Genomic DNA, 27,671 nt, shown 5'->3' on the forward strand with positions numbered 1-27,671 from the left:
TGTTCAGAAAATGGCAGCGTTAGCATGCTCTGAAGATAGAGTTTTTGACCCTCTGACGTGGAAAGGTCATCCCCTGGACAAGCAAGTCTCTTCTGCGCAGACTCTGATTGGCCCCATTGGTTCCACACAGTTTCAGCCAGTTTTGTTTTACTAGCAGAGGGGTTTTTAACAAGTTGTTCCCTTATCTGCTCTTCTGTAAGACAAGCTCAAGAACTTCTGTTAGTCACCAGTTTCTATTAAACCTATGGGGCATGGTTTCAGGAAGGGTTTTTTAAGCCTGTGGGGGGCAGGCTTTCCCTATCACACCCATTTTACACATGGGGAAGTAGGATCACAGGGATTATATCATTGCCCAAGGTCACACAGTTTATACTTGGCAGAATGACTTATTGAAATTGGTCTGATTCTAGAGGGCTCACTTTTTAAATACACTAAACTTTCTGACTGAAAAAATTACTTTAAAGTTAGTTATATTCCAGAGGTATTTTTTAGTTGGTTTCATAGAACTTTAGAAAACTTCTAAGTTTAATTTAAAAGAATATTAAATGACTGATCAAAAAATACGAAATATCTTTGCCTTAGAAGGAAATTTTCCTTCTTTGTTTTTCCAAATTTGTCTTTTCTACCTTTCATTTTTCTGAGAGGAGAATGAGTACACTTACCTTGGTTGAAATGAATCTCCCAAAAAAGGTTTCCACTGGTAGATGGTCTTGTCTCTAGAGACAGATGTTAACAAATGAAACAACTGGGGTAACAAAAGCAGGAAAGAAAACTGTATCTGGGTGATATTGCTGACAGCCCCATGCAATTTGAAAGAGTGGTTAAGACCTGTCTTCAGGCTGGAATAAAAAATTCCATCCTGTGGAACGGTCAGACTAGGTCAAGGTTAAGTTAGCAGCCATGTACCAACACAGTGGGTTATTCATAGAAAAAAAAGTAGGTAAATTTGTTGTTTTGAAGCATTTTAAAATATGTCATTTGCTTACATTTTTTACTTTGTAATGGATTAGATATGTATTTTAGAAATGCCTTAGAATTTATGATGCATAGTTGGATTGGAAACAGTATTTCTAAGATTGAGAAGAGAAAGGAAAACAATGGTTATTTATTTTAGAGGAAGAGTGCACATGGTATCTTAGGTAGTACCAGAGGGATAATAAAGATATGTGAAACTATCCTTAAGCCCAAGGGGCAAATGTGATGTTAGAAATTTGAGGTAAAAACGCATAAGAAAGAAGCCTGGAACACACTGGAAATGAGTAGAGAACAAAGGACAAGGGAGGAAACAGGATGAAAAGATCCGAAACACTCGTGTTTGAACAGTGCTGGAGTGCTCGTGCCTTTTTAAATTGGCCATGCCTATGTAGCAAGGGTGGATTAGCCCAATTTATTATTACAGATCTGTAAAAGCAGACTGAAGTTGAATTATCAGAAAGATAGACTGAAAAGTTCCAGAGACTGGCAACACAAATATCTGGAAATTCCCTGGCGGTCCAGTGGTTAGGACTTGGCACTTCCACTGCCGGGGCCTGGGTTCCATCCCTGGTCGGGGAACTAAGATCCTGCCAGCCTCGTGGTTCGGCCAAGTTAAAAAAAAAAAAAAAAAAAAAAAAAAATCAAGGAAGGAAGGAGTTCCAAAAGAGAAGGAATCTTTAACAGTGTCTTGTTACTACTGAGAGGCCAAAAAAAAACCCAGTCCGTTAGATTGAGCAACATAGAAGTCGTTGGTGAATTTGTTGGTGGCAGTTTCATAAGAGTGTGGGGGCAGACGTTAAACATCAGTAGGCCAAGCGGGGACGGGGAAGTGAGGAACGGAGGCGGCAGAAGGACATCGTGAAACTGCAGGAGGTCATGAGGCCAGGGGAAGAGACTGTGTTCCAGATTTCCTTGAGAAAACAGTCAAGTCAGTGTAAATGTTTCTTAGATAATATCAGTATATGAAAAGATAAAACCATTCATAATAAACATCAGAGTTACGGCAAAGACAGTGATTTTGTAATAACGATACATGAAGTTATTCTTGACCCGTTCACTGCAGTGATTCTAAAGTCTTCTGGTTCCTCAAAAAGGCCTTTCTGCTAGGATTTGCCCTCTTATAAATGGAATCATACAGCATCTGTCCTTTTGTGACAGGCTTATTTCACTTAATACAATGTTTTCAAAGTTCATCCATGTTATAGCCTGTTGTAGCCAGAATTTCCTTTTTAAAGCTCAGTAATGTTCCACGTATATGCCACATTTTGTTTATCCATTCATGTGTTGGTGGACACTTAGGTTGCTTCTACTCCTTGGCCATTATGAGTAATGCTGCTGTGAACAAAGATGTACAGATATCTCTTTGAGTCCTTGCTTTCAGTTCTTTGGGGTACATACCCAGAAGTTGAACCTGCTGGATTATGTGGTAATTCTATTTTTAAATTTTTTTGAGGAACCACATACTGTTTTCCATAGCAGTTACACCATTTTACATTCTCACCAACAGTGCACTAGGCTTCCATTTTCTCCACATCCTCATCAACACCTGTTATTGTCTGTGTTTTTAAAAGTAGCCATCCGGGCTTCCCTGGTGGCGCAGTGGTTGAGAATCTGCCTGCCAATGCAGGGGACACGGGTTCGAGCCCTGGTCTGGGAAGATCCCACATGCCGCAGAGCAGCTGGGCCCGTGAGCCACACTTGCTGAGCCTGCGCGTCTGGAGCCTGTGCTCTGCAAAGAGAGGCCGCGATAATGAGAGGCCCGCGCACCGCGATGAAGAGTGACCCCCGCTTGCCGCAACTAGAGAAAGCCCTCGCACAGAAACGAAGACCCAACACAGCCATAAATAAATAAACCCAAAGGTTAAAAAAAAAAAAAGTAGCCATCCTAATGGGTGTGAGGTGGTATCTCGTGATTTGGTTTGCCTTCTTTTTATAAAAAGTCTAATGCATTTTAAAAGCTCTTTCAGTGTTGATTAGTTAAATGTATTTGTATTACAAAAGAGTTTTTTTATCTTCAATTTTTTTTTCTCAGATTTATTCTAAATAGAACATTTCTCTAATGTTTTTGATCTGTTATCAATGTCTATATATAGTGAGGTGTGCTTACAATAAGGCAGTAATAAAATTGTGTCTCAGCCCCAACTGGATATATTGAGATCTTACAGCACTAAATGGTGGGAGCACAAGATAACTCAGTCTTCTGTTTCTTTCACTATGAGCTCGTATCTTGGCTCTGCCCCTTCCCTGTGATCTAGAGAGGTCTTATTTGCCATGTTACAATGGAAAGATAGTAGGTACCTGGTAGTGAGGTGTGATTAATCAGCTAGGAAATAACATTCATAAAATATTAGGAGGAACTGTGATTATTATGCAGATTTAGCTGGCATATAGTGGGCATAGGACTCCCTGAAGACCTAGTTGTGAAGACCTAAATTGTGAAGACATCATTGAGCCCGATAGGGGCCTCAACACTAAGTAGAAGAGAAATGAGTTGGTTTTTCATACTTCTGGCCCCTTTCAGTACACTGTTAGTACTACGCCTGGAACTGGCCTCCAGCAGCACCGTCTCGAGTGGTAAGGTTATCTTTTAGCAAGAAGCATAATGCTATGAAGCAAAGCAAAGTAGTTATTTGGCAGCTAACTACTCAATGAATTCCACAACGGTCTCACATTATGGGAAGTGGTCCATCTTGCTTCTAACCTTGAGGTCCATGGCTCCTCAAAGCTGAGCCCCCAGTATTTAGGAATGTCAGCTGTATTCATTTGCTAGGGCTGCCATAAGGAAATACCACAGACTTGGGTGGCATAAACAACTGAAATTTGCTTTCTCACAGTTCTGGAGGCTGAAGTCCAAGATCAAGGTGCTGGCTGGGTTAGCTTCCTCTGAGGCCTCTCTCCTTGGCTTGCAGATGGCTGCCCTCTTGCTGCCTCTTCGTATAGTCATCCTTTTGTGCACGTGCATCCCTCGTGTCTCTGTGTATCAGAGTTCCTCTTATAAGGACACCTCTTATAAGGACAGTCAGATTGGATTAGGGCTCATCCTGATGGCCTCATTTTAACTTAATCACCTCTTTATAGGCATCTCCAAATATGGTCACATTCTGAGGTACTGGGGATTAGGGCTTTGACATATGAATTTTGGGGGAACACAATTCAGCCCATAACAGTAGCCAAGGCCCACTAACAAAAATAAGTGCTGGATTTGAGGAAACTGGGAGTGTTGTGATAAAACTCTTGGGACACATGACAGCTGGCATTTTTCAGAATTTCCTGAATAATGGTATAGGATCCTAGGGTCTTCTGACCTAGCCTCACTAGACCAATCCAGATCCCTTTGCTAAAAAATGTCTCTTTAGTTATGAATGAAGAGGCATCCATCCAGTACTTGACCAGTGTATCACAGAAGGAGATGTGACAGAGGCTTGAATTGCACCTTGTCATAGACTCATTAGCTAAGGTAAGAATATGCTGCTTTGTGAACATAGTTAAGATTTTTCTGAAGATGGCTTTTAATTGAACACTAAACCTAATTAATGAGATGGATTTTTGATACCACCACAAGCTGTCTTTTTGTCAGTCAGAGATTCTAAATATTTTAGGTTCATTTCCATGACCTTTCTGGGAATAAATTGTAGTACTGATGTCAGTTCCCATAATTCATATGAAGTCACATAAAGAGAAAACTGAGACTAGGAATATGCATGTTTTGTCTGGGTTTGGCCAACACAGCTAAGCAAAAAGTTCAGTAATATGGCTGCAGCTGATTATCATAGAAACAACTTTTATTTCTAGGAGTGCTCCTGGATCCTGGTAATGTGAAGCAGTATGCTCTCATCTGGTTGGTAGCCAATGGGTAGGGCATAGTTCCTGTGTTTCTCCATGTTCAGATCATATTTTATAGATTATGTTCTGTATTGATAATAATCATGTTTTTGTTAGAGTTTGGCTCCACCTTTACCTTAATTGCAATAATTAGGGATTGAAAATGTTATTGGTTACATATTGGCCATCTTCTCTGCCTTTCATTTTTCTGGAATTCCCTTATTGATGTTTACATCAACATCCAAGACTAAAGAGAGAAGATTGTCACCATTCATATGGATCACGTAAAAGTTCAACTGCTGGACAGACTTTACAAGGAGGTAACAAGTCCCCAAACGGTTTGAACTAAGTATTTATTTAGTTCTCAGTTGATAAGCTACAGTGATAATTGGGGGTGTTTTTTAAGATAAGAGGTAGAATAATAATAATAGCTAACATTTTGTTGAGCCAAGAACTGTTCCAAGTATGTTATACATACTAACTCATTTAATCCTCTTAACAGTCCTGGGAGATAAGTACTGTTATTGGCCATGTTATACATGAGAAACATAGGTGCAGAGAAGTGAAGTAATACACCTGATGCCACTCAGCTGGAAAGTGGTAGAACTATGATTTGAACTCAAGCAGACTGAGTCCAGAGACCATGATCATCATCATTATATCGTTATGCGTAAATGCCAATGTAGAAAATACATTGGCGGAAGAGGCTGGTGACCCATATAAGAGAATTAGTGGAAAGTGTATGGATATGTGGTGTTTTAACCTTTCTGCAAAATTAACAGAAAGCTGTAGTATTTGCCAGTATGTTCTGATTGTATGTATGTTTATGTGTAGCACACATGTAAGCCGTATAATCTTTTCCTTAATCTAAATGATATTTTCTTTCTGTAGAATTTGCTTTTATAATTAAATTTCAAATGTTGTCATTAAAATTACCTATAAACTCTCCTTGTTCCTACCACCAACTTTAAAAACAAATCTCCAGTGTTCTGAATAGATCAAATTTTAATTATTAATTATATCCAAACTAGTCCAAAGTTCCTACATTTAATACCTATATCTACAAAATTCTTTGCTCTAAAGGGAAAACAGGAACAAAAAATAATTTATTTTGTTTAAATTTAAGTTGTTTAACTTTATTTTTTTCTTTTTACCATTTTTAATTGCATATGGTGTTCTTTTAAAATCTGGGGCTGATGGATATCTTCCACTTGCATAGCTGATTTCACCAAATTAACTATAGAAAACATATGATTTTAATTTTGCTTGTAATAAAGGACCCCCAAAAATGTACTCTTAAGATCCAATACCTTTTTCCTGATGAGTATATCCTATTGTTAATTTTATAAATTTTCACCCAGTTTATCTGTAATACAACTTAAATTCATCATCAGCAAAATTCAGTTTGCATGTCACTGTATTAAAATAAGAGGAACATGGATGGAGCTAGAGATTATCATACTAAGTGAAGTAAGTCAGACAGAGAAAGACAAATATCATATGATATCACTTATATGTGGAATCTAAAGTATGATACAAATGAACTTATTTACAAAACAGAAACAGGCTCACAGACATAAAAAACAAACTTACGGTTATTAAAGGGGAAAAGGGGTGGGGGAGGGATAAGTTAGGAGTTTGGGGGTAGCAGATACAAACTACTATTTTGAAAAAAAAGAAGAAAAAGGACAGAACTCTAGGGTCAGAATGATCTGAAGTTGAATCCTAGTTCCATCCATTTACTAACTCTGTCACCTAGATATGTTAATTAACCTTTTTTGTATTTGTTTCCTAATCTATAAAATGGAGTTTATAATAATTGCTTTATTAAATTGCAGAAATTAAAGGAGACAGCATTTGTTCCATCCCTGGCGCTTGGTAGATGCTGAATAAATATTGTCCTCAATAAAGATGTAATAATTGATTCATAGTAAAATTTAAGCTCTGAGTCAGTTCTTAGCTTTGGAGAATGTACAATGAGTTTTTAAAATAATGTTGTAAACAAACATTTTTACTTCATGTAATTACCTATTTTTTAAAAAATAAATTTATTTATTTCATTTATTTTACTTTTGGCTGCGTTGGGTCTTCGTTGTGGCACGCGGGCTTCACATTGTGGTGGCTTCTCTTGTTGCGGAGCATGGGCTCTAGGCACACGGGCTTCAGTAGTTGTGACTCGTGGGCTCCAGAGCACAGGCTCAGTAGTTGTGGCGCACGGGCTTAGCTGCTCCACGGCATGTGGGATCTTCCTGGACCAGGGCTCGAACCCGTGTCCCCTGCCTTGGCAGGTGGATTCTTAACCACTGCGCCACCAGGGAAGCCCTAATTACATATTTTTAATCTAACTTCTTTATTGTGGTAAAATACATGTAAAATAAATTTACCGTTGTTACCATTTTTAAGTGTTCTTAAAAATGTATTAATGGGGTATTAAATACATTCATAATGTTGTGCAACTGTCACCGCCATCCATATCCATAACTCTTTTCATCTTATATAACTGAAACTCTATTCCCATTAAATAGTAACTCCTCATTTCCGCTTCCTCCCCAGCCCCTGGTAGCCACCATTCTGCCTGTCTATAATTTTGACTACTCCAGGTATATACACAAAAGAATTGAAAATAAGGTCTTGTTCCTGTGCAAAGGGCTTGCTGCCCGATTCGCATACAAGCCAGTACTATGACACCAGCTTTTGAGAAAAGGAAAGACTTTATTGTGAGGTTGACCAGCAAGGAAACAAGGAGGCACGGCTCTCAAATCTGTCTCATCAATCTGGGGTTTGGTCAAACTTTCATGAGTTAGGGGAAGAGGGTTGGTTTGAGCCCTGGTGGGGCAGGTTTCCATTGGAGGGCTTTGGAACTTGGCCATTTATGGTAAGGTTAGGTAAAGGGGCTTCAGCACTGGATCTTCCTGAACAATGGACCCTTCACTTTTTTTTTTTTTGTTCTAATTTTTAATGAGCAGACATTACTCTTTTTTTTTAATTTTATTACATTTTTTAAAATTTATTTTATTTATTTATTTTTGTATTTATTTTTGGCTGTGTCGGGTCTTCGTTTCTGTGCAAGGGCTTTCTCTAGTTGTGGCAAGTGGGGGCCACTCTTCATCGCGGTGCGCGGGCTTCTCACTATCGCGGCCTCTCTTGTTGTGGAGCACAGGCTCCAGATGCGCAGGCTCAGTAGTTGTGGCTCATGGGCCTAGTTGCTCCACGGCATGTGGGATCTTCCCAGACCAGGGCTCGAACCCGTGTCCCCTGCATTGGCAGGCAGATTCTCAACCACTGCACCACCAGGGAAGCCTGACCCTTCACTTCTGAAAGGGTTCTGGTCACATCCGGTCCTTTGGTTCTGTGGAGGGGAGAAACTTTGGTTCCAGGTGTTATTTGAGGTCAAAATTTTCTCTTCTGCGTGTGCTTCGGCTGCATGACTTGTGGTTTTGTTTTGTTGTCTCTGAAAAACAACTCAGTATCTTGTTAGATACAGGACAGGGCCAATTTCGACTGGTTCTGCAATTATAGTGTCAAAGATATATTTACATACCTATGTTCATAGCAGCATTATTCACAGTAAGTAAAACATGAAAGTAACTCAAGTGTCTGTCAACAGAGGAATAGATAAGCAAAATGCAGTATATGGATAACAATGGAATATTATTCAGCCTTAAAAAGGAGGGAAATTCTGACATATGCTATAACATGGATGAACCCTGAGGACAGTATGCTAAGTAAAATAAGTCATATAATTAGTTTTTTTTTTTTTCATGTAATGTCTGAAACATTTATATTAACATATTTCCATACAAATAACCCAATGAAAGTTTAGTATTAGTTGTTTTGTTTGTTTGTTTATACTGCAGGTTCTTATTAGGCATCAATTTTATACACATCAGTGTATACATGTCAATCCCAATCGCCCAATTCAGCACACCACCATCCCCACCCCACCGCAGTTTTCCCCCCTTGGTGTCCATATGTCCATTCTCTACATCTGTGTCTCAACTTCTGCCCTGCAAACCAGCTCATCTGTACTATTTTTCTAGGTTCCACATACATGCATTAATATACGATATTTGTTTTTCTCTTTCTGACTTACTTCACTCTGTATGACAGTCTCTAGATCCATCCACGTCTCAACAAATGACTCAATTTCGTTCCTTTTTATGGCTGAGTAATATTCCATTGTATATATGTACCACAACTTCTTTATCCATTCGTCTGTTGATGGGCATTTAGGTTGCTTCCATGACCTGGCTATTGTAAATAGTGCTGCAATGAACATTCGGGTGCATGTGTCTTTTTGAATTACGGTTTTCTCTGGGTATATGCCCAGTAGTGGGATTGCTGGGTCATATGGTAATTCTATTTTTAGTTTTTTAAGGAACCTCCATATTGTTCTCCATAGTGGCTGTATCAATTTACATTCCCACCAACAGTGCAAGAGGGTTCCCTTTTCTCCACACCCTCTCCAGCATTTGTTGTTTGTAGATTTTCTGATGATGCCCATTCTAACAGGAGTGAGGTGATACCTCATTGTAGTTTTGATTTGCATTTCTCTAATAATTAGTGATGTTGAGCATCTTTTCATGTGCTTCGTGGCCGTCTGTATGTCTTCTTTGGAGAAATGTCTATTTAGGTCTTCTGCCCATTTTTGGATTGGGGTGTTTGTTTCTTTAATATTGAGCTGCATGAGCTGTTTATATATTTTGGAGATTAATCCTTTGTCCGTTGATTCGTTTGCAAATATTTTCTCCCATTCTGAGGGTTGTCTTTTTGTCTTGTTTATGGTTTCCTTTCCTGTGCAAAAGCTTTGAAGTTTCATTAGGTCCCATTTGTTTATTTTTGTTTTTATTTCCATTACTCTAGGAGGTGGATCAAAAAAGATCTTGCTGTGATTTATGTCAAAGAGTGTTCTTCCTATGTTTTCCTCTAAGAGTTTTATAGTGTCCGGTCTTATATTTAGGTCTCTAATCCATTTTGAGTTTATTTTTGTGTATGGTGTTAGGGAGTATTCTAATTTCATTCTTTTACATGTAGCTGTCCAGTTTTCCCAGCACCACTTATTGAAGAGACTGTCTTTTCTCCATTGTATATCTTTGCCTACTTTGTCATAGATTAGTTGACCATAGGTGCGTGGGTTAATCTCTGGGCTTTCTATCTTGTTCCATTGATCTATGTTTCTGTTTTTGTGCCAGTACCATATTGTCTTGATTACTGTAGCTTTGTAGTATAGTCTGAAGTCAGGGAGTCTGATTCCTCCAGCTCCATTTTTTTCCCTCAAGACCGCTTTGGCTATTCGGGGTCTTTTGTGTCTCCATACAAATTTTAAGATGATTTGTTCTAGCTCCGTAAAAAATGCCATTGGTAATTTGATAGGGATTGCATTGAATCTGTAGATTGCTTTGGGTAGTATAGTCATTTTCACAATGTTGATTCTTCCAATCCAAGAACATGGTATATCTCTCCATCTGTTGGTATCATCTTTAATTTCTTTCATCAGTGTCTTATAGTTTTCTGCATACAGGTCTTTTGTCTCCCTAGGTAGGTTTATTCCTAGGTATTTTATTCTTTTTGTTGCAATGGAAAATGGGAGTGTTTCCATAATTTCTCTTTCAGATTTTTCATCATTAGTGTATAGGAATGCAAGAGATTTCTGTGCATTAATTTTGTATCCTGCAACTTTACCATATTCATTAATTAGCTCTAGCAGTTTTCTGGTGGCAGTTTTAGGATTCTCTATGTATAGTATCATGTCATCTGCAAACAGTGCCAGTTTTACTTCTTCTTTTCCTATTTGTATTCCTTTTATTTCTTTTTCTTCTCTGATTGCCGTGGCTAGGACTTCCAGAACTATGTTGAATAATAGTGGTGAGAGTGGACATCCTTGTCTTGTTCCTGATCTTAGAGGAAATGCTTTCAGTTTTTCACCATTGAGAATGATGTTTGCTGTGGGTTTGTCATATATGGCCTTTATTATGTTGAGGTAGGTTCCCTCTATGCCCACTTTCTGGAGAGTTTTTATCAGAAATGGGTGTTGAATTTTGTCAGAAGCTTTTTCTGCATCTATTGAGATGATCATATGGTTTTTATTCTTCAATTTGTTTATATGGTGTATCACATTGATTGATTTGCGTATATTGAAGAATCCTTGCATCCCTGGGATAAATCCCACTTGATCGTGGTGTATGATCCTTTTAATGTGTTGTTGGATTCTGTTTGCTAGTATTTTGTTGAGGATTTTTGCATCTATATTCATCAGTGATATTGGTCTGTAATTTTCTTTTTTTTGTAGTGTCTTTGTCTGGTTTTTGTATCAGGGTGATGGTGGCCTCATAGAATGAGTTTGGGAGTGTTCCTTCCTCTGCAATTTTTTGGAAGAGTTTGAGAAGGATAGGTGTTAGCTCTTCTCTAAATGTTTGATAGAATTCACCTGTGAAGCCATCTGGTCCTGGGCTTTTGTTTGTTGGAAGATTTTTAATCACAGTTTCAATTTCATTACTTGTGATTGGTCTGTTCATATTTTCTGTTTCTTCCTGGTTCAGTCTTGGAAGGTTATACCTTTCTAAAAATTTGTCCAGTATGCTAAGTAAAATAAGTCATATAATTAGCTTTTAAACTTATTTTTAATTTTCTTCAAACATGAAAATCTATTTAAAATATTATATTAATGTGAAACTGCCTTGCCAGCAGGGAACATAATTTATTCAGTTCTGTGGGATGTAAGTTAAGATTTATAAATATCCAAGAATATGCTCTCTCTTCTTTTGAATTTCTAGAATTAGATATTAAAGTTGAATATTCTAGACTTATTTCCCCACTCCTGAGTCTGATGCTTTATTTCTCCTATATAGGAGAAAAGTTTTATTTGAATTTTTAAAATCCTTATTTAAAAATTAGTCCATTTTAACGCATTATTTGATTTTTTAATTTTAGTCAGATTATATTAACTTTTGTTTCTTTTTTAAATTTTTGAGTAGCATAGTCTTTTTTTCTTGATGAGATACATTGATATTTATCTAATATTGATGAGATGGAAATGAAATTTGTTTAACTCAGATTAACATGTTGCTTACTTAATGTTAATTGCTCGTAAATAAATAGAAAACTCAAAGTGCTTATGTGGTTAAGAGTCAGGGCTTGTTGGTTCTGCTACTGACTTCCTTTGTGGTTTTGAAAAAGATATAACAACTACAAAGATTTGGTGTTTGAACATACACAGAATAGTTTGCTAGAAGTATTTGATACAAGGCAAATTAAAGAGGTTTTTTCTGCTTACATATGAAATTCTTAAAAGATTTTAAAGAACTTTATTTCATTTGATTTCATAAGATCATTTAAGGCAAGAAGATGTGAGGGTTATCCTTTTTTGTTAGTGGAAAACGCATGGACTCCAGAGTCAAACCAATAGAGATTTAGGTACCTATCACAACTCTGTAATCTTGGGCAAGTTTTTTACAACCTTGAGCCTTGGTTTCTACATCTGAAAACTGGTTTTCATAGCACCTAATATTTATTGACATGTGCCAGGCATTGTGCTAATAAACATTTTGGTACTTTACATACATTATTTTATTTACTTCATATAATAACCTTATTCAGTAAATACTACTTTCTCCTCATTTCACAGGTGAGGAGCTGGGGTACAGAAAAGTAGGTAACTTGATCAACTTGGTTTGTAAATAATCTGCGAGCTGCAGATTAAATCCTACTTCAGTCTATTTCCTAATTCTGATTCCAAAATTCTAAAGTGAAATTTCAAGATTATAACAACTTGAAGATAGGCAACCATGTCTTTTAATTTTCTTTTATATTCCATAGCTCTTAGTATCATATACATTTGAGAAAATAGTATACATTTGATATATACTTATTGATTGTTATGAATTTCTCTTGAAAAACAGATGTGGATATATTTATAAATTAAAAAATGACCATTTTCTCTAAGGGCTAATTCTTTCTATTATTCTTTTTAAAAGTTGCCATTGAAGGGTAATTTTAGGACTTTCATACTAAGAGTCTTTTGTCTTTGTGCTGGTATTTTAAAAAGAAATGAGAACGCTTTAGAGAAGGCTGACCTCTCAGGAATTTTTGTGTGGGGAATTACTAAGGCATGAAAGTCCATAAACCATTTTTCTCCATTTCATTTTCTGTGTATTTTCAACAAGCTGTACTTCTAGTTAGTAAAAGTTGGCAGTTTTTGTTTATACCAGGCCAAATTCCATTCTCATAAACTCAAAGTTCATTGGACATAATGAAGTCTAAATTCAACCCTAAATTGAGTGTATTTTAATAAATATTGTCTAGTCTCCTTGGGGCTCAATTTACCTCAAAACATTTTTCTTTTAATTGGGGTATAGTAGTTGTTTTACAGTGCTGTGTTTCTACTGTACAGTGAATCAAAACATTTTTAAGAGTAGCAAATTTTATAACAAATCCTATAATGTGTATCCTTGTTTTAAAAAATAACATGTACAATTTTATTCTGATTATAATAGTAATATATTTGTGAATGATGCTGACATCCCAATAAGCCTTTTTTCATTAGAATATAATTCTGTGATAATTTTTTCAAATCAAGTATTTAAGTTTGTACAATGTACATCATTGTACATCTCAGTAAATTTATTTATAAAAATAATTGAATTGTTAAAATGAGTGAATTTTATGTATGTAAACTGTACCTCAGTAAAACTGTTAAAAAAATAAAACCATGCTGGGAGTTTAAAATTTTTTCAATTTTTGCTAATTGGAAAACTAGGATGTTGTAATTGTTTTCTTTATTTCATACTATGGCTATGACTTGTTGCTATAGATAAATGACTCTTTTACCTAAAACTAGCTTTTCTGCAAAGTGTTTCAGGACAGAGAAATGTTAACTTTATTCTCTGGCAAAGAGCGTACTTTGCTTGAAATGTATAAGGCTCTCTTATAAAACATCTTGTTTTATCTATTTTTTTTACCCTCTTTATGGACAGTTTGTATTATTTCCAAAGCTATAAAAAAGAATGGGTGTAAATTATTCTACATTGCTTATAGTTTGTTTACACTAGGTTACAAAGTTGGAACACACTATTTTTCCATTGCTTTTCTAGAAGATTGGTTTAGCTTATCTATATAGCTTTGTTCTCATATTTGAAAACAGATTATTTATGGACCCTCTCCAATGTATTTATCCTCTTGTTTTTTCTTTCTTTTTTTTGGTATTGAGATTGTGTCTTAAAATTACTTGTTGGGAGAATAATTTTTTCTATGAAACATTTTTAGGCAGATTTTTTTTCTTTGTTTTTTTTTTTTGGCTGCACCGTGAGGCATGCGGGATCTTAGCTCCCCAACCAGGGATCAGACCCATGCCCCTTGCATTGGGAGCACAGAGTCTTAAACCACTGGACCTCCAGGGAAGACCCATAGGCAGATATTTGTATGTTCTTAAAGATATTCTGTATGTGTCTCCTCCAAAAGAGTATGACCCATTTAAAAATTTGACTATATCCTGAGAAATTATTTATAAAAGCTCTCCCACAAGTCTGATGAGGGCCAACTTGTTTAAAGATCTAATTAAGTTTATTGAGATCAGTTAACTCTAATATCTGACAGCATCAAGCATTGGCAAGGATGTGAGAACCTAGAGACACTGTTGTAATTAAAAGGCACTTGGAATTTAAGAATTAATTGGGGTGGATTGATTTCTCATTCGTTAAATCATCATGCACTTATTCTGTGGCTTGAAACTATTAGGCATTAGATGGTAATAGTTGTTATTGTTACTATTTCATATATACATATATATAGTACTTGCTGTATATCAGACACTGTTATAAAGACTTTACAGTAACTTGTTTAATTCTCACTATAATCCTATGAAGTAAAGACTATCACCATCCTCATTTAGCAGATAAGGAAAATAAGTCGCACAGAACTCACTCAAGAACACAGAACCCAGGCAGACATTGCTCTTAACCACTTTACCATAATGAAAGGACTGCTTCCCTTTTCTTTCCCTTTTTTCAAAAGAAAAAAAATTCATCTTGAAAGAATTAAAAAAATACTTAGTATAAGAAAATGAGAATTAATACTTTACCGCTAGAGGGAGAAACATGGTCTTCCATTTCCTTTTTATTTCTTGTTTCCATTTTATGTTTTTATGTTATTTTTATGAGTCAGTGTTATTTCTAACACCTGACATAGTCTGATTACTAATGCTTTTTCATCAACTGCTACGCTGTTAGTTCAAACAGTATTATTTGAATTTAGTCACAGAATCTTTATTAGGATTTTTTTTTATGTGTTTGATAGTTTATATCATTTGTCCACTTGGATTGGTTGCACATTTTTGTGGAAAATCTTTAAGCTTTATCTGCAGCTTAAAAGATAAGGAGTGTAAAGGTACTTTACATTTCTACCTACCTTTTGAAAAATCTATATCATTGTAACTCAAAATGTGAACTATAATTTCATGTTAGAATGCTAATGGTTGTTGATTAACTGATGATGTAAATATTAATATAAGTAAACAAAAATCTTTTAATAATTTGATATTTGATATCAATTGATAATCGATATTTGTTGAAGTAAGCTCATGGTTTTATTTTTTTTTATTTTTTTTTTTTTTAATTTTTTTTTTTTTTTTTAAACATTTAAGATGCAACTATTTTAAGTTTATTTATTTATTTATTTTTGGCTGTGTTGGGTCTTCGTTTCTGTGCGAGGGCTTTCTCCCGTTGCGGCGAGCGGGGGCCACTCTTCATCGCGGTGCGCGGGCCTCTCACTGTCGCGGCCTCTCTCGTTGCGGAGCACGGGCTCCAGACGCGCAGGCTCAGTAGCTGTGACTCACGGGCTTAGTTGCTCCGCGGCATGTGGGATCCTCCCAGACCAGGGCTCGAACCCGTGTGCACTGCATTAGCAGGCAGATTCTCAACCACTGCGCCACCAGGGAAGCCCCCAGCTCATGGTTTTATAACTGTAATTGATAAATAAAACCCCCAAAAGGTTGTAAACATTTTAATAAGCTTATTATACAATAAGGTATCTCTCACAGTATGAATATGTGCTGGGAAAAAAGTTCAAGGTATTGTTTTTTCTTAAATAATTCATTCCCCCTCCTTTGTTTTTATTTTATTTTTTAGGATTTTGGCACCCAATAGTAATTATCAAGATGTTGAGACCCTCTATAACTTCCTAATCAAGTATGAGGTAGGAGAAATATTTTTAAATGTTTATCATATTTCCATTATAATCAAGCTTTAATATAAACAAACATAGGTGTTCTAAAATGTAATCAAATGCTATTTAATTGATATTTGCTTTAAATTCTTGAATGCCACAGACGTTTGCCAGTGACAGTCAGTTTTGTTTGTTTTTTTTTTTTTTTCATTCTCTAAGTAAAAACATACAGTAGAGACCTATAATACACTTTCTCCAACACAGAATTGTTTCTCATCAGGGGTGCTGTTGGCATTTTGGACAGGTCATTTCTTCATTGTGTGGAACGTTGCAGGATGCTTTAACATCTCTGCTCCTCAGATACTAAATGCCAGTAGCTCCCCCAGTCAGTGTGACAAGCAAAAATATCTTCCCACCGCACCCCACTCACATACCAAGATGGCCCTTAGGGAGGAAGAACCACCTCCGGTTGAGAACTACTGATTACTGAAAAAGAAAGCTATAATTTAGTTTCCTCCATAGCAGCAGCATAGACCCTGGAATTAAAGTTCTGGTGAGGCTCCAGTGTATTTTGTAAATTAATCTGCATGCTTTTCTTATCCTTGTTGATCCAAGGAAAGTATTCTGTTGATCTTCAGTTTTTATTTGCCTAAAGTTCTTTACCCATGTGCCCATATATTCTTTCTTTTTAAGTGTGTGTGTGTTTAATTTTTAAAATACTCTAAATAAAGGAATATGACATATTTTCAGGTGTCACTTTTCTTATGGAGTCAAACTTCTTTAAATATATTTCTTCACTTTTATTCCTGGTTAGCTCTTTATTTAACTTTTTTATGCCACATCTTACATTAAGAACCTAGTGACTAAGAACACAGACTCTGAAGTCAAACTACTCATGTTCAAATGTTGGTTTCTGCCGCCTATTAACTGTATGATCTTAGATGAGTTATTTAATTCTCTTTGCCTCAGTTGCCTCATCTGTAAAATGGGAATAACATAAGTAGATAAATTATAGCTATTCTTTAAAGACTAAATAACTTAATATATATAAAGTGCTCCAAACAGTACCAAGCACAAGAGTAAGTGTTCAATAAGTGTTACTTATTTTATTTAAGGAAAGAGTGGTTGTTTACATGTACTTTTTAAAAGTTACATGTACTTTTTAAATCATCTCTTTTGAGATGATTCAGTGAAATAATTATTTCATTATACTTTCTGAATTTCAAATTCAATAAAAATATATTTGTGGAAACAATGGGGACAATTTTAAAATCACATATCCTGAAAAAATCTGATATATAGGTCTTCGTTGGATTTAGTGCTTTCTGTTGCTGAGAGCATTAGGAGAAAATACCCACCTTGCTATTTATAAGAATATGTGGATCTGAGTCCCAAATTTTTAAAGTATTTCTCGTAGCAGAACTTCCTCCCCAATACCAGTTACTACATTGGATATATTTGTCTCACATCATAAACAGTGATACAACCATTTAAATTTTTTAAGATGTTTGGCTATTTTTATACTTAACCTTTGCCTTCTGATCTTGATTTTTTAAGAATTAAAAATAATATAGTCATTTCTGATATTTGGCATTCACTGTAAATAGTACAGCTAAGAATTAACGACACCAATTCCATAATCCATTTACAGTCACAACTCTAACGTTTACTGACGGAGGCATCTTTTAGCTCTTTGTTTTCTGGGAATTATTAAATGATATTTAATAGCGTAATTTAAAATGTCCCAATATGAGTAATTTAAAATGTCTTGTATCAAAATTAATGAATAGAATGAAATGGTATATTTCAGGCTAGAACCTGTGATGTATGTCATGAATTTGTGTTTCAGTTTTCCTTTATTAGTCGTAGATTAACTGCCTACTTTATAAGTCATCTGCTGTAACCTGGAGCCACATCACACACTCCAGCCACGTTCTGGGATAAGTGTCTAAATATACGTGGATGATTGTTTTTTAAAGTAAAGATAAATCTAGATACTTTTTGCTAAAAATCTACTAATGGCTTCAAAAACTATTTTGTATTCATATTATATCAGGTTCAAAATCAGTTCTTCAGCTGATTTTTCTTAGCAGTTGATAGAGAATAGATTATTCCATTCATCTTCTGATCAAAGATCTGAAGTGTTGATTGTTGAAATTTGCTGGCCTAAGTTTGGATACATTATAGGTCCTAGCATGTTGGGGCAATAGTGAAAATGTCAAAGGCCCTTGAGACCAGGGCAGAACATGTAAAGAAATAGGAATTGGACTGGTCGATAAGTTAGCTCTACATGTATATTTTAGAACATTTTTGGAAGATTCTTTTAATAAAAATTATAAAGTACTTAAAAAATTAATCATGATCAATTATACACCAATTTCATAAATCATTAAATATAATAGTAAATATTATGTATAATTAAATAACATTAAATTGTATATAAATATATAATCCTAATTTTAAGTGAAAATTTAGGATTATATACATTTCAAATGTTATATTTAAAAACCATGTGTTTTTAACCTTCAGTGAATGGAACATTTTCTATACAAATACAGTGACCTTATGAAAATACTGAGGAAGCTCATAGAACTTTTGCAAATAAGCAAAACCCTAAAATCTATAGAAGACTTTCATGATATAAATCTTTAAAGTAGTGTTAATTAAATCTGGGTAGGAACATTTTTCCTCATCAAAAAACTGCATAGGGCTAATAATAGCTTGAGTATTTTTAAAAGTAGATTGAATAGAAGATAGTCTCATTTAGTTTCCCTTCACTAATACAGAATTTCTAAAAACTTACACTAGGTTATATCTTGAGTAATCTGATAAAAAGAATTTCCTTCTACAAATTTCCAGATTCTTCCTTGCAACTTAAGTATTCTACTGCCTAAATCAGTGGTAAGTCTCAAGAAATAACAGGATTCCTTCAGTGTGTTCTCCACATGTGTGCCACAACAAGTTTTTGTATGATGAAGGACTTTTATATTTATAGTGTTGTAAATTGTCTCTGAATGGTAATATTTATAAACTTAAACATACTAGTTTAAATACTTAGACCTCAGTAGTCTGAAAAACACATTTCTTTAGAAAATGTCTATAAATCAGACTTTTTCCTAAACAGGTAGATCTTTCCACACAGTTTATAACCTTAGTGTTTAAATGAAAGTTATTCAGTAATAACTTTCAGGAGGGTCGATCATAGTATTCAAATGTTGTTAGAGTTGAATATTTAACTTCTTCTTTCGGCTTGAATTATTTCTATTGTTCATGAAATAAACAAGAGCTGGCTGATTCTGCTTACAGTAGTCTACCTATGGGACCCCAAATCTACTGTAGTCTTTTAAGTACAGCTGTTAAAAAATTTTTTTCAACAACTTATTTACTTTTCCCAGAAAAATAAATATTGAATAAGTACATTAGGGCTAGGCTAATTGATGCATGAATCTGTTGATAAGAGCCAGTAGTGGTAGAATTTAGTGTTTCATGTACTACACATTTTTTTCTGTCCATTTGATGTATAAAATGATCATCTGCTTTGTTGAGATTCCCACTAACGCCAGGACCATCTCACTTCTTCTGGTTCTCTGAACAGATTAAGTTGTAACAATAGGACTAATATTTTTACACATAGTTCAGTGTTAGTATTATGGTCACTGATCTTCTAATTGTTATTATTTAGTCCTTTTTATGCAAAAACTAGAAACTTGACATTCTGCTCCCTCAGAATATGGGCCATTCTGATTGTGCTCTCACCACTCATTTGACTTAATATGCATTTTAAATAGCTATATCTTGGTTCTTTTCAGGTAAATAAAAATGTCAAATTTACTGCCCAGGAACTTTATGATTGTGTTTCACAGGCTGAGTATCGGTAAGTCATATCTGTGTGTAGATATATCAGTGTAACACGCTTTTACCATGTATAGCACCACTTTGTGGTGGTGCTGAAGGGTTCTTTTTACGTCTTCACTAAACTATGATTTTTTTTAACCTTTCTAAATATGAAATATCTCATACATACGTAAGAGCTGTGTGTGTATGTGTGTATGCACATAGCAAGTTTCAGTTTTAAAGTGGTTCTCAAGCTTTGGGGCATCAAGGCTCTTTTATATTTTTAAAAAAATACTGAAGACCCCTAAGAGCTTTTGCTTATGTGGGTCTTATCTATCTATATTTACTGTATTAGAAATTAGAATTGAGAAATTTAAAAATATTCATTTAAAAATAACAGCTAATTACATGTTATGATAAGTAACATAATTATGAAAATAATTTTTCCCAAACACAAAATATTACTTACAAGCATGGCATTGTAAGAGATTTTTGCAAATCTCTTAATGTCTGACTTAATAGAAGACAGGTAGATTCTCATAGCTTCTTTTGCATTTAGTCTCAATAATCCCGTGTTACATATCTATGGAAAACTGTTGTACACTCTCATAAGGACGAGAATTCAAAAGGCAAATCACGTCTTAGTCTTACGGAAATAGCTTTGACCTCGCAGACCCTTTGAAAGAGTCTACATTCCCCAGTCTATGTTTTGAAAAACAGCTGGTATAAAGAATACTCAGATGCCTGCCATTCATTTGATAAAGTAGACCTTTACCCACCCTTATTTGTATCCTCCCTCCCATTTTCTCCTTAGTGGGGATATATACGTATATATATGTGTGTGTATATATATATATATATATATATATATGGTTTGTTTTATAGCATTGACTTGTAATAAGAAGGGGGAAGTAGTATAAATCTGATTCTTGTATGCACAGGGTATAGGTGTAAAGCCCTTCAATCCTGGGCTAAGGCAGACAAATTCATGAGGATTAAGTACCCATTTAACCCTTCCAGAGTTGCCCTCCAGTCCCATAACCCCTGCCCCCAACCCCCAACCCATATTGGGGTTTTTTAAAAAATTTTATTGAAGTACAGTTGATTTACAGTGTTGTGTTAATTTCTGCTGTACAGCAAAGTGACTCAGTTATACATATATATATATATTCTTTTTCATATTCTTTTCCATTATGGTTTATCACAGGATATCGAATATAGTTCTCTGTGCTATATGGTAGGACCTTGTTGTTTATCCATTCTAAATGTAATAGTTTGCATCTGCTAACCCCCAACTCCCAATCCTTCCCTCCCCCACCCCACCTCCCCCTTGGCAAACACAAGTCTGTTCTCTATATCTGTGAGTCTGTTTTTATTTCAAAGATATGTTCATTTGTGTCATATTTTAGATTCCACATGTAAGTGATATCATACAGTATTTGTCTTTCTGACTTACTTCACTTAAAAGGTCCATCCCTGTTGCTGCAAATGGCATTATTTCATTCTTTTTTATGGCTGAGTAATATTCCATTGTGTGTGTGTGTCTCTGTGTCTGTGTGTGTATACCACATCTTTCTCCATTCATCTGTCAGTGGACATTTAGGTTGTATCCATGTCTTGGCTATTGTAAATAGTACTGCTGTGAACACAGGGGTGCATGTATCTTTTCAAATTATAGCTTTGTCTGGGTGTATGCCCAGGAGTGGGATTGCTGGATCATATGGCAACTCTAGTTTTAGTTTTTTGAAGAACCTCCATACTGTTTTCCACAGTGGCTGCACCAATTTACATTCCCACCAACAGTGTAAAAGCATTCCCTTTTCTCCACACCCATTTCCATTCTGACTGGTGTGAGATGGTACCTCATTGTAGTTTTGATTTACATTTCTCTAATAATTGGGGATGATGAGCATCTTTTCATGTGCCTACTGGCCATCTGTATGTCTTCTTTGGAGAAATGTCTATTTAGGTCTTCTGCCCATTTTTCGATTGGGTTGTTTGTTTTTGTTGTTGTTGAGTTGTATGAGCTGTTTGTATACTTTGGAAAGTAAGCTGTTGCCAGTCGCATCATTTGCCAATATTTTCTCCCATTCTGTAGGTTGTCTTCTCATTTTGTTTATAGTTTCCTTTGCTGTGCAAAAGCTTACAAGTTTGATTAGGTCCCATTTGTTTATATTTGCTTTTATTTCTGTTGCCTTGGGAGACTGACCAAAGAAAACATTGCTACGATTTATGTCAGAGAATGTTTTGCCTATGTTCTCTTCTAGGAGTTTTATGGTGTCTTGTCTTATATTTAAGTCTTTAAGCCATTTTGAGTTTATTTTTGTGTATGGTGTGAGGGTGTGTTCTAGCTTCATTGGTTTACATTCGGCTGTCCAACTTTCCCAACCCCACTTGCTGAAGAGACTGTCTTTTCTCCACTGTATATTCTTGCCTCCTTTGTAGAAGATTAATTGTCCATTGGTGTGTGGATTTATTTCTGGGCTCTCTATTCTGTTCCATTGATCCATATTGTTTGTTTGTTTGTCTGTTTGTTTTTACTTAAAAATTTTATTTATTATGTAATCAATATAATACATGCTTATAAAAATGCAGAAATTGCAGATAAATTTCATTTTTTAATATACTTTTATATAGATTATACTGTATATATATGGTTCTGTATACTATTTATTTTCCAACTTAACAAACCTCAATAACCCACACCTCTGTAACCAGAATCTCAACAAGCATCATTTTTAATGTCTATATATACTTACATTGTCTAAATGTACCATGATTCAGTTAAGTATTTCCTTAAATGTTGGACATTGACCATATTTCCATTTTTAAACCACTTTATGTAATACTGTGTTCAGTATCTGCAGAAATCTTTGACCATGTTTCTATTTCTTTAGAATATGAACATCTTAAAAGATCTTGATAATCTGTTGACAAATTCTTCTCCCCAAAGATTCTCGTAGTTTATTTTCGAAACTAGTAATGTATAAAGAAGTATTTAGGGTTCTAATCAAAATACTAACTTTACCAAAATTTTTCTTTTCTTTTTCCCATCACACCATTCTGCCCTTTAGCTCATGTTAAAGGAGGGGAAGGGGGCTGGTGGATGGGGAGGAAAGACAGCCAAAAAACAAACAAAAAGGGCTTCCCTGGTGGCGCAGTGGTTGAGAATCTGCCTGCCAATGCAGGGGACACGGGTTCGAGCCCTGGTCTGGGAAGATCCCACATGCCGCGGAGCAACTAGGCCCGTGAGCCACAACTACTGAGCCTGCGCGTCTGGAGCCTGTGCTCCGCAACAAGAGAGGCCGCGATAGTGAGAGGCCCGCGCACCGCGATGAAGAGTGGCCCCCGCTTGCCACAACTAAAGAAAGCCCTCGCACAGAAACAAAGACCCAACAAGCCAAAACTAAATTAATTAATTAATTAATTAAAAAAAAAAACAAAAAACAAAAACAAAAATTACATACAATAATGGTGGTCATATATTCTACAAGTGATAGCCATTTTCAAATTTTTCATCAGCCTCCATCTTTAAAGGGACCCTCTCAGATGGTATGAATGGGGAATCAAGGCTTATTTTGTTTTTATTTATTTTTTGAATTTTTGAATTTTATTTTATTTATTTTTTTATACAGCAGGTTCTTATTAGTTATCTATTTTATACATATTGGTGTATATATGTCAATCCTAATCTCCCAATTCATCCTACCACCACCATCCCCCCGCCACTTTCCCCCCTTCGTGTCCATACGTTTGTTCTCTACATCTGTGTCTCCATTTCTGCCCTGCAAACCAGTTCATCGGTACCATTTTTCTAGGTTCCACATATATGCATTAATATACAATATTTGTTTTTCTCTTTCTGACTTACTTCACTCTGTATGACAGTCTCTAGATCCATCCACGTCTCTACAAATGACCCAATTTCGTTCCTTCTTATGGCTGAGTAATATTCCATTGTATATATGTACCACACCTTCTTTATCCATTCGTCTGTCGATGGGCATTTAGGTTGCTTCCATGACCTGGCTATTGTAAATAGTGCTGCAGTGAACATTGGGGTGCATGTGTCTTTTTGAATTACGGTTTTCTCTGGGTATATGCCCAGTAGTGGGATTGCTGAGTCCTATGGTAATTCTATTTTTGGTTTTTTAAGGAACCTCCATACTGTTCTCCATAGTGGCTGTATCAATTTACATTCCCACCAGCAGTGCAAGAGGGTTCCTTTTTCTCCACACCCTCTTCAGCATTTGTTGTTTGTAGATTTTCTGATGATGGCCATTCTAACTGGTGTGAGGTGATACCTCATTGTAGTCTTGATTTGCATTTCTCTAATAATTAATGATGTTGAGCAGCTTTTCATGTGCTTCTGGGCCATCTGTATGTCTTCTTTAGAGAAATGTCTATTTAGGTCTTCTGCCCATTTTTGGATTGGGTTGTTTGTTTTTTTAATATTGAGCTGCATGAGCTGTTTATATATTTTAGAGATTAATCCTTTGTCCGTTATTCGTTTGCAAATATTTTCTCCCATTCTGAGGGTTGTCTTTTCGTCTTGTTTACAGCTTCCTTTGCTGTGCAAAAGCTTTTAAGTTTCATTAGGTCCCATTTGTTTGGTTTCATTTTTATTTCCATTACTCTAGGAGGTGGGTCAGAAAAGACCTTGCTGTTGATTTACGTCAAAGAGTGTTCTTCCTATATTTTCCTCTAAGTGTTTTATAGTGTCCGGTCTTACATTTAGGTCTTTAATGCATTTTGAGTTTATTTTTGTGTATGGTGTTAGGGAGTGTTCTAATTTCATTCTTTTACATGTAGCTGTTCAGTTTTCCCAGCACCACTTATTGAAGAGACTGTCTTTTCTCCATTATATATCCTTGCCTACTTTGTCATAGATTAGTTGACCATAGCTGCATGGGTTCCTCTCTAGGCATTCTCTCCTGTTCCAATGATCTATATTTGTTTTTGTGCCAGTACCATATTGTCTTGATTACTGTAGCTTTGTAGTATAGTCTGAAGTCAGGGAGTCTTGATTCCTCCACCTCCGTTTTCTTCCCACAAGACTGCTTTGTCTATTCAGGGTCTTTTGTGTCTCCATACAAATTTTAAGATTTTTTGTTCCAGTTCTGTAAAAAAATGCCACTGGTAATTTGACAGGGATTGCATTGAATCTGTAGATTGCTTTGGGTAGTATAGTCATTTTCACAATATTGATTCTTCCAATCCAAGAACATGGTATATCTCTCCATCTGTTTGTGTCATCTTGATTTCTTTCATCAGTGTCTTATAGTTTTCTGAGTACCGGTCTTTTACCTCCTTAGGTAGGTTTATTCCTAGGTATTTTATTATTTTTGTTGCAATGGTGAATGGGATTGTTTCCTTAATTTCTCTTTCTGATCTTTTGTTGTTAGTGTATAGGAATGCGAGAGATTTCTGTGCATTAATTTAGTATCCTGCAACTTTACTATATTCATTGATTAGCTCTAGTAGTTTTCTGGTGGCATCTTTAGGATTCTCTATGTATAGTATCATGTCATCTGCAAACAGTGCCAGTTTTACTTCTTCTTTTCCAATTTGTATTTCTTTTACTTCTCTGATTGCAGTGGCTAGGACTTCCAAAAGTATGTTGAATAATAGTGGCTAGAGTGGACATCCTTTTCTTGTTCCTGATCTTAGAGGAAATGCTTTCAGTTTTTCACCATTGAGAATGATGTTTGCTGTGGGTTTGTAGTATATGGCCTTTATTATGTTGAGGTAGGTTCCCTCTATGCCCACTTTCTGGAGAGTTTTTATCATAAGTGGGTGTTGAATTTTGTCAAAAGCTTTTTCTGCATCTATTGAGATGATCATATTGTTTTTCTTCTTCAATCTGTTAATATGGTGTAGCACATTGATTGATTTGCATATATTGAAGAATCCTTGCATCCCTGGGATAAATCCCACTTGATCATGGTGTATGATCCTTTTAATGTGTTGTTGGATTCTGTTTGCTAGTATTTTGTTGAGGATTTTTGCATCTATATTCATCAGTGATATTGGTCTGTAATTTTCTTTGTCTGGTTTTGGTATCAGGGTGATGGTGGCCTCATAGAATGAGTTTGAGAGTGTTCCTTCCTCTGCAATTTTTGGAAGAGTTTGAGAATAATGGGTGTTAGTTCTTCTCTAAATGTTTGATAGAATTCACCTGTGAAGCCATCTGGTCCTGGACTTTTGTTTGTTGGAAGATTTTTAATCACCGTCTCAGTTTCATTACTTGTGATTGGTCTGTTCATATTTTCTGTTTCTTCCTGGTTCAGTCTTAGAAGGTTATACCTTTCTAAGAATTTGTCCATTTCTTCCAGATTGTCCGTTTTATTGGCATAGAGTCGCTTGTAGTAGTCTCTTAGGATGCTTTGTATTTCTGTGGTGTCCATTGTAACTTTTCCTTTTTCATTTCTAATTTTATTGATTTGAGTCCTCTCCCTCTTTTTCTTGATGAGTCTGGCTAAAGGTTTATCAATTTTGTTTCTCTTCTCAAAGAACCAGCTTTTAGTTTTATTAATGTTTGCCATTGTTTTCTTTGTTTCTATTTCATTTATTTCTGCTCTGATCTTTATGATTTCTTTCCTTCGACTAACTTTGGGTTTTGTTTGTTCTTCTTTCTCTAGTTCCTTTGGGTGTAAGGTTAGATTGGTTTTTTGAGATTTCTCTTGTTTCTTGAGGTAGGCTTGTATTGCTACAATCTTCCCTCTTAAAACTGCTTTTGCGGGCTTCCCTGGTGGCGCAGCGGTTGAGAGTCTGCCTGCCAATGCAGGGGACACGGGTTCGAGCCCTGGTCTGGGAGGATCCCACATGCCACGGAGCAACTGGGCCCGTGAGCCACAACTACTGAGCCTGCGCGTCTGGAGCCTGTGCTCCGCAACAAGAGAGGCCGCGATAGTGAGAGGCCCGCGCACCGCGATGAAGAGTGGCCCCCGCTTGCCACAACTAGAGAAAGCCCTCGCACAGAAACGAAGACCCAACACAGCCATAAATAATAAATAAATAAATAAATAAAATAAAAATAGGTCTTCCCTTTATAAAAAAAAAAAAAAAAAAACTGCTTTTGCTGCATCCCATAGGTTTTGGATTATCGTGTTTTCGTTGTCTTTTATCTCTAGGTATTTTTTGGTTTCCTCTTTGATTTCTTCAGTGATCTCTTGGTTATTTAGTAACGTATTGTTTAACCTCTATGTGTTTGTGTTTTTTACGTTTTTTTCCCTGTAATTGATTTCTAATCTCATAGCATTGTGGTCGGAAAAGATGCTTGATATTTCTGTTTTCTTAAATTTACCAAGGCTTGATTTGTGACCCAAGATGTGATCTATCCTGGAGGATGTTCCATGTGCACTTGAGAAGAAAGGGTAATCTGCTGTTTTTGGATGGAATGTCCTATAAATATCAATTAAATCTATCTGGTCTATTATGTCATTTAAAGCTTGTGTTTCTTTATTAATTTTCTGTCTGGATGATCTGTCCATTGAAGTAAGGGAGGTGTTAACGTCCCCTGCTATTATTGTGTTACTGTCAATTTCCTCTTTTATAGCTGTTAGCAGTTGCCTTATGTATTGAGTTGCTTCTATGTTGGATGCATATATATTTATAACTGTTATATCTTCTTGGATTGATCGCTTGATCAGTATGTAGTGTGCTTCTTTGTCTCTTGTAACATTCTTTATTTTTAAGTCTATTTTATCCGATGTGAGTATTGCTACTCCAGCTTTCTTTTGATTTCCATTTGCATGGAATATCTTTTTCCATCCCCTCACTTTCAGTCTGTATGTGTCCCTAGGTCTGATGTGGGTCTCTTGTAGACAGCGTATGTATGGGTCTTGTTTTTGTAATCCATTCAGCGAGCCTGTGTCTTTTGG

General features: G+C 35.8%; 1 protein-coding gene across 16 annotated transcripts in view; it reads left to right on the forward strand.

Annotated features, from left to right (window-relative positions):
* Positions 1 to 27,671, forward strand: part of SWT1 (SWT1 RNA endoribonuclease homolog) — a 101,764-nt gene that overhangs the window by 66,785 nt on the left and 7,308 nt on the right. For 5 of the 16 annotated variants that reach the window (XM_059937868.1, XM_059937877.1, XM_059937885.1 and 2 more), the window contains 2 exons: positions 15,918 to 15,984; positions 19,764 to 19,828. The exons of 2 other annotated variants lie outside the window; for them this stretch is intronic. In XM_059937868.1, coding sequence (XP_059793851.1) covers positions 15,918 to 15,984; positions 19,764 to 19,828 — 132 coding nt within the window. Of the gene's footprint in view, positions 1 to 4,331; positions 4,453 to 4,767; positions 4,850 to 5,043; positions 5,752 to 6,635; positions 6,734 to 15,917; positions 15,988 to 19,763; positions 19,833 to 27,671 lie in introns of those variants that run through there. 9 more of the 16 variants (XR_009505643.1, XR_009505649.1, XM_059937890.1 and 6 more) reach the window with 8 other exon arrangements.

The sequence above is a fragment of the Balaenoptera ricei genome, chromosome 1, assembly GCF_028023285.1.
Source record: "Balaenoptera ricei isolate mBalRic1 chromosome 1, mBalRic1.hap2, whole genome shotgun sequence".
NCBI lineage: Eukaryota > Metazoa > Chordata > Mammalia > Artiodactyla > Balaenopteridae > Balaenoptera > Balaenoptera ricei.